Source organism: Corapipo altera, unplaced genomic scaffold, assembly GCF_003945725.1.
Source record: "Corapipo altera isolate COAL_440 unplaced genomic scaffold, ASM394572v1 129059, whole genome shotgun sequence".
Lineage (NCBI taxonomy): Eukaryota > Metazoa > Chordata > Aves > Passeriformes > Pipridae > Corapipo > Corapipo altera.
The window spans coordinates 1-7,726 of NW_020886068.1; the positions used below are offsets into that span (position 1 = coordinate 1).

At 44.6% G+C, this 7,726-nt stretch overlaps 1 protein-coding gene across 1 annotated transcript; it reads left to right on the forward strand.

The window, feature by feature from the left end:
• Nucleotides 1-226: 226 nt before the first annotated feature.
• On the forward strand, nucleotides 227-7,260 carry LOC113940991 (importin subunit beta-1-like; the record flags this gene model as incomplete). Its single annotated transcript, XM_027632146.1, has 5 exons — nucleotides 227-448; nucleotides 2,663-2,863; nucleotides 5,764-5,916; nucleotides 6,979-7,038; nucleotides 7,164-7,260. Coding segments are annotated over 5 exons (733 nt in total), but the record flags the coding sequence as incomplete, so codon positions are not given.
• Nucleotides 7,261-7,726: the final 466 nt, after the last annotated feature.

The window sequence follows — 7,726 nt, forward strand, 5'->3', positions numbered from 1 at the left end:
GCTGTTCCTGGGGGCTGTTCCTGGGGGCTGTTCCTGGGGGCTGTTCCCAGAGGCTGTTCCCAGAGGCTGTTCCCGGGGGCTGTTCCCGGGGGCTGTTCCCGGGGGCTATTCCCGGAGGGTGTTCCTGGGGGCTACTCCTGAGGGCTGTTCCTGGAGGATGTTCCTGAGGGCTATTCCTGGAGGGTGTTCCTGGGGGCTCCCAGGCTCAGGGGGGGTTCTCCCCCAGCTCTGTGGGTCGGGGACTGACCCTGCTCTGTGTCCCCAGCCGACCTTCCTGGTGGAACTGTCCAGAGTGCTGGCAAATCCCGGGAACAGCCAAGTGGCTCGAGTGGCAGCGGGGCTGCAGATCAAGAATTCCCTGACTTCCAAGGATCCCGACATCAAGGCCCAGTACCAGCAGAGATGGCTGGCCATCGACGCCAACGCCCGCAGGGAGGTCAAGAACTACGTGAGTGTCGGGGTTTTGGGGGGTTCTCTGGCCTTGGAATGTGTTTTCCATCCTTTTTCCATCTGCAAAATCTCCTGTTGGAGCAACAGCAGCAGCATCTGCACTTGTGGTGCTTCCTGTGGGATGTTCATTCCACACCAGTATTGGGGGGAAATCAGGGCAAGGCTCTTTCTCCAGAGGGTGGTTGGGCGCTGGAATTCCCTGGGAATGTCACGGCTCCAAACCTGCCAGAGCTCAGGAATTGTTTGGACAACGCTCTCAGGGACAAGGGGGGGATTTTGGGGTGGCACTGGGTGATCCTTGGGGGTCCCCTCCGGCTCAGGATATTCTGGAATTCTGAGAGGAAAAGGGGGCGATGGTTTTTAAGGTGCAGAATTGATTTGGATGAGGCAGAAGGAAGTTTTTCCAAGGAGGATGTTATAAAACACTGGCACAGGTTGCCCAGAGAAGCTGTGGCTGCCCCTGGATCCCTGGAAGTGTCCAAGGCCAGGATGGATGGGGCTGGTGGAAGGTGTCCCTGCCCATGGCAGGGGGTGGCACTGGGTGAATTTTAAGGTCCCTTCCCACCCAAACCATTCCATGATTCCGTGGCTCCTCCTCTGCAACTCTTTGCTTTGATTTTTTTTCCAAAGAAAACCCCCCTCAGGGCAGGTTTTTCCTCCTTTTCCAAGGAACAGCTTCCTGAGGTGTTTCACAATCCCATCCCCATCCTGGAAGCACAGTCAGTGCCTGACCACAGAGTTAAAAGGAGTTTTCAGAGTAGAATATGGTAAAAAATTGCAAGTCCCAAATAGAAAATTAGATGCTTAAATTTGGGGAGTTTGCCTGAGGACCCCTGAGCTCTCTGATGGTTAAAGTTTGGGGGTTTGCAGTGACAGAAGTGGGGGCTCAGTGGTTTTTTTTGGCTGATGGGAGGAAAACGATGCTTGGATGTGAGCAGTGGGATCCCTCTGGTTTTCCTGAAAAAAAAGAGTTATGGAAGAATACCCAAAAAATCATTCTGATTGATTGCAACGTGAAAGGAAATTGTTCATCTGAATGGTTCTGTAGATTATTTTGGCAGAAAAAATAATTGGTGCTTGGGCAGGGATTTCACCCCCAATTTCTGTTTTGTTAATTTGCTCTACTATAATTTTAGTAATAATAATAACAACAGCAACAACAACAATAATTTGTCTTTATAATTTTAACTAATAATAATAATAACAATTTTGCTTTGTTTTTATAATTTTAACTAATAATAATAACAATAATAATTTTTTATTTTAACTAATAATAATAACTTTAATAATTTGTCTTTATAATTTTAACTAATAATAACAATTTTACTTTGTCCTTGTAAATTTTAACTAATAATAATTATTATTTTACTTTGTCTTTATAATTTTACCTAATCATAATAATTTTGCTTTATCTTTGTAATTTCAACTAATAATAATAATAATTTTGCTTTGTCTTTATACTTTTAACTAATAATAATTATTATTTTACTTTGTCTTTATAAATTTTAACTAATAATAATAACAATTTTGGTTTGTCTTTATAAATTTTAACTAATAATAAATATTATTTTACTTTGTCTTTATAAATTTTAACTAATAATAACTATTATTTTGCTTTGTCTTTATAAATTTTAACTAATAATAACTATTATTTTACTTTGTCTTTATAAATTTTAACTAATAATAATAACAACTTTGGTTTGTCTTTATAAATTTTAACTAATAATAATTATTATTTTGCTTTGTCTTTATAAATTTTAACTAATAATAATTATTATTTTGCTTTGTCTTTATAAATTTTAACTAATATTAATAACAATTTTGCTTTGTCTTTATAATTTTAAATAATAATAATTTCACTTTCTCTTTATAATTGTAACTGATAACAATAATTTTGCTTTGTAGTGATTTTTAAATAATAATTTGATAGTGATATTAATAATTTTTGCTTTATGATTTCTCTTTCTGAGTGGGGAGGGATTGTTTGAGCCCTTGCTGTGCTGTGGCACACGGGCTGTTCCCAGAGTTAAAGGATGTGTTGGAATCACAGCTGGATCCCACTTCCCATTGGGAATGTTCCTCTCCAGCCTCGTTTCCCTCTTTGAAATGTTTGCAGCAGGAAGCAGAACGAGCCAACTGCTCTGCTGGGAAGGATTTGGGACGGGCAGGGCTCGCCTGTCCCTGCCCTAAACCCTTCCCTGCCCCATTCCAGGTGCTCCAGACCCTGGGAACGGAGACCTACCGGCCCAGCTCCGCTTCCCAGTGCGTGGCCGGGATCGCCTGCGCCGAAATTCCCATGAACCAGTGGCCAGAGCTCATCCCCCAGCTGGTGGCCAACGTCACCAACCAGCACAGCACCGAGCACATGAAAGAGTCCACGCTGGAGGCCATCGGCTACATCTGCCAGGACATCGTGAGTGCACCCCTGCTCCGGGGCATTCCCGGCAGGATTCTGCTCCCAGGGTCTCCCCAGAACCTCTTCTCCTCCTCTCTCCCTCCTGTGGTTGGGATTGAAGCTGTGTCAGGGGATTGGGGCTGGATTTTGGGAAAGGTTCTTCCCCTAGAAGGTGGTTGGACACAGGAACTCCCCAGCCCTGCCAGAGCTCCAAGTTGAAGAATTTCTGTGAGGATTTTACTCCCAGGGTCTCTCCAGAACCTCTTCTCTGCCTCTCTCCCTCCTGTGGTTGGGATTGAAGCTGTGTCAGGGGATTGGGGCTGGATTTTTAGGTTCTAGGTTTCCCTAGAACCTTTCTAGGGAAAGGTTCTTCCTCTAGAAGGTGATTGGACACAGGAACTCCCCAGCCCTACCAGAGCTCCAAGTTGAAGAATTTCCATGAGGATTTTGCTCCCAGGGTCTTCCCAGAACCTCTTCTCTGCCTCTCTCCCTCCTGTGGTTGGGATTGAAGCTGTGTCAGGGGGGATTTTGGGAAAGGTTCTTCCCTGGAAGGTGGTTGGACACAGGAACTCCCCAGGGTTTGGTCACAGCCAGAGCTCCAGGAGGTGCTGGTTGAAGAATTTCCATGAGGGTTTTGCTCCCAGGGTCTTCCCAGAACCTCTTCTCTTCCTTTCTCCCTCCTGTGGTTGGGATTGAAGCTGTGTCAGGGGACTGGGGCTGGATTTTTGGAAAGCTTCTTCCCCCAGAGGGTAGTTGGACACAGGAACTCCCCAACCCTGTCAGAGTTCCAGGGGTGCTGGTTGAAGAATTTCCATGAGGATTTTGCTCCCAGGGTCTTCCCAGCACCTCTTCTCTTCCTTTTTCCCTCCTGTGGTTGGGATTGAAGCTGTGTCAGGGGGGATTTTGGGAAAGGTTCTTCCCTAGAAGGTGGTTGGACACAGGAACTCCTGGAGCCCTGCCAGAGTTCCAAGTTGAAGAATTTCCATGAGGATTTTGCTCCCAAGGTCTTCCCAGCACCTCTTCTTCTCCTTTCTCCTTCCTGTGGTTGGGCTTGAAGCTGTGTCAGAGATGTTTAGGTTGGATTTTAGGACAAACTTCTTCCCTCAGAGGATGAAGGATACCAGAACTCCACCAACCCCAATCCTGTCAGAGTCCAAGGGTGCTGGTTGAAGCATTTCCGTGAGGATTTTGCTCCCAAGGTCTTCCCAGCACCTTTTCTCTTCCTTTCACCTGCCTGTGGTTGGGATTGAAGCAGTGTCAGGAGGGATTCAGGCTGGATTTTGGGAAAGGTTCTTCCCCTAGAAGTTGGTTGGACACTGGAACTCCCCAGGGTTTGGTCACGGCCCCAGGGCTGCCGGAGCTCAGGGAATGTTTGGACAACGCTCTCAGGGACAGGGTGGGATTTTGGGATGTCCTGTGCAAGACCAGGAGTTGGACTGGATGATCCTCATGGATCCCTCCCAGCTCGGGGTGTTCCATGATTCTCTGACTCGACAATCTTGGAGGGCTTTTCCAGCCTTAGGCATTCCATGATTCCATATCCAGGAGGCTGTTGGTGCTTCCCTGTGCTGTCTGTTCCTAATCCTGCTGGCAGAACTGTGGGAGTAAACCCAGGGATGGTGCCTGGAAGGACTGACCTGCTTTCCCAGCCCAAATCCAGGTCATCTTTCCTAAAGGGAAGATTTAAGACTCCGTGTCCCTGAGGTCACACGAGGCCGGGGGAAAACTCCAGCTCAGCATCCAAACGTTGGATAAAACCAGGGATAAAACAGGGATCAGTGTTTGATGCCTTCCTGGTTTGGGAAAACCTGACCTTCATATTGGTAGGGAAACCCCCTTTGTTGGTAATTCAGGAATTTTTGATGCAGGAATGTTGAGCTCTTGGAGGCACCTCCTGTGGGTTTATCCAGGGATTGCAGGACCTGGTGGGAATTGGTTGGAAAACTGTGTCTTGCTGCTGAAAACTGGAATTAGCAGCTGCTCTTTTGGTGCCACTGAATGTCCTGGAGAACTTGTGTCCCTGCTGGAATCTCTCTGGAGTGAGGCAGGAGGGGAAATCTTTTGTTTGGGGCTTTTATTTGGCTTCAAGGGGTTGGTTTCACTGGGGAGAAAAGTGAAATAAAAGAGGAAATCTGTTTGTGACAAGTCCCTGCAACTCTGGAGGGGCTGTTCCTTGGTTTTTTTGGGTGGAATGGATCACTAACCTCTGGATTTTTGGGTGCCCTGCCTTGCTGGTTGGGTATTTCCCATTTTATATTTATTTTATAAGATCCCCCCTTTTAGAGTTTTATAGTTTTGTGACCATAGTTTGAGAATCTTTAAATTTTTCTGCTGGATAAATCCTGATGTAACAATTCACCCAGTTACTTGTGGGTCCTGCAGACTTGATTTTGCCACGAAGAAAAATGAATCTTTAGTGTGTATTCACAGCTTTATTCCCTAAGCCTTGAGTGTTTAACAGTGATTTAACAGTTTCCTGCCCTTGCTGCTGCTCCAGGCAGTGCATTTTTTTTGCTGTTATGCCTAAAAAATATTGGCAAATTTACCAGTAAAAGTAGAGCTCTGCCCAGTCCATAAATTAGTTGGAAATCAGTGGTTTTTTAACGTTCTGGGTGAGCAAAGTCAAGTCCTGGAGCTTGTTGGCTTATGTTTGATACAGTGAGATTAATTTGGCTTTGCATTTATGGAGTTTTTGTGCTCACTTCAGTCTCCTCCTCATCCCAAAAGCAGCAAAGGTGTTCTGGTGTAGGAATTCCTTGGATTTTCCAGGGAGAAAAACGTCCTAAAAGTTGTAGATATCAGGATTGAGCTTGGAGCAAAATGTCCTAAAACTTGTAGACTTGAGTTCAGGGGGTACTCAATGTATGGAAAAAAAAACTGTTAAGGTGACAAATAACTTCATGGAAACTTCTTCCCAGGATCCAGAGCAGCTCCAGGACAAATCCAACGAGATCCTGACAGCCATCATCCAGGGAATGAGGAAGGAAGAGCCCAGCAACAACGTCAAGCTGGCGGCCACGAACGCACTCCTGAACTCTTTGGAATTCACCAAAGCAAACTTTGACAAAGAGGTGAGGAGGGAAAACACCCCCTTGGCCTCAGATCCCGGGGCTGAATCCACGGTCTGTGATGAGGAATCATGCACCACGCTGAGTTTTGATGGATAATCCTGTTCTGGCTGAGACTTGGATTCACCTCTAAAAAATCCCGTGGAAATTTTTGGTGCCGAGGAAGCATTTGGGTTTTTTTTTTTTGGGAAGGGAGGGAATAAAGTTGAACTGACCTTAGAGCTGAGCCTGTTGGATGCTCTGCTTTCCTGATCCAGGACCAGCTTGGATCAGCACTTCCTTTCAAGTGCTTGTGGCTCCCATCCAGGTTTAACTTGGCCTCTGGAAATCGTTGGGGGAGGAAAAGTCCAACCTCGGGATGAGCCTCTTTGCAGAGCAGCCAAACCCATTGATTTTGTCTTTTCCTTCTCAACTTAAGACTTATCCTTTAGTTCTCTGCCAGGGGACAGTGTGGGGAAGGTGGGATTAATGCTGAACCTCCAGCTTAGAGGGGCTTTTCGTGGAAACCTCTCCCTAAAATCCTCGGTGGGTGTTGATGGGGGATCAGCTGAACCTTCCAAAATTGGGGATGGGAGGTGCCTGATCCATTCAGGCTCCGTTTCTGTGGGCTCAGTCCTGTTAAATAACCTGTCAAATAACAATAATAATAAATAAATCTGTCCCTTCCTGCCAAAAAGTGGGAATCCAGGTGCTGCCCCCCCCGAGAAATCGATGTCCTGACTGGAATTTTCGGGAAGAAACTGCTGAAAATAGGGAACAGCAGGAATTTCTTTTTTTGCTGCTTTCCCTGAAAAACTGAGTCTTTATTTCGCTTTTTATTTTAAAGACAGCCCTTTTTATTTTAAGACAGTTGAAGTTGAACCCTTGCAAAGGAAAGCCTGGGATTCCCCCTTTGGGGTAGAAATGGTTTAAAATAGTGCAGTGAGTGCCCTGGGCTGTCCCTGGATCTTCAGAAGTGCTGCAGGAGGGACTGGGCCAGGCCAGGCTCAAACTCAGCCTCCCCAGGAAGCCTCCAGTGCTTTTGTAAAGCCACTTCTAATGTTCTTTTTGCTCTCTTTTCTCTAGTCTGAAAGGCACTTTATTATGCAAGTAGTCTGTGAAGCAACACAGTGTCCAGATACAAGGGTGAGTGAATTCAGGGCTTGGTTTGCCCCTGCACCTTCCTGGGGCAGCTGGGGGGGAACCTCTGATACCCAAACCCAGGTAAAATAACCAGAATTGTGTTTAAAAATCCCTTTTTTGCCCCAAAGGTACGAGTGGCTGCCTTACAGAACCTGGTGAAGATAATGTCCCTTTATTATCAGTATATGGAGACTTACATGGGGCCTGCTCTGTTTGCTGTGAGTAGTCAGCTTTCTTATATTTGCATTTTTGTATCTCTTATTTATTTGTATTTAAAATTTTCATATTTATTTGCATTTTTGATTCTCATATTTATTTGTATTTTTGATTCTCATATTTATTTGTATTTTTGATTCTCATATTTATTTGTATTTTTGATTCTCATATTTATTTGTATTTTTGATTCTCATATTTATTTGTATTTATAATTCTCATATATTTGTATCTGTATTTCTCATATATATTTGTATTTATAATTCTCACACATATTTGTAGTTCTAATTCTCACATTTATATCCATATTCCTCATAGTTACTTCTGATCTTCCTTTATTTATATTTCTCATACTTATTTCTACGGTGTTCCTTTACTTGTATTTATATTTCTCACATTTATTTGTCTGATCTCCCTGTCCTCCTTTATCCTAATCTTTTACAAAAGTTTCCTTACATTCCTGATTTTAATTCCTCCT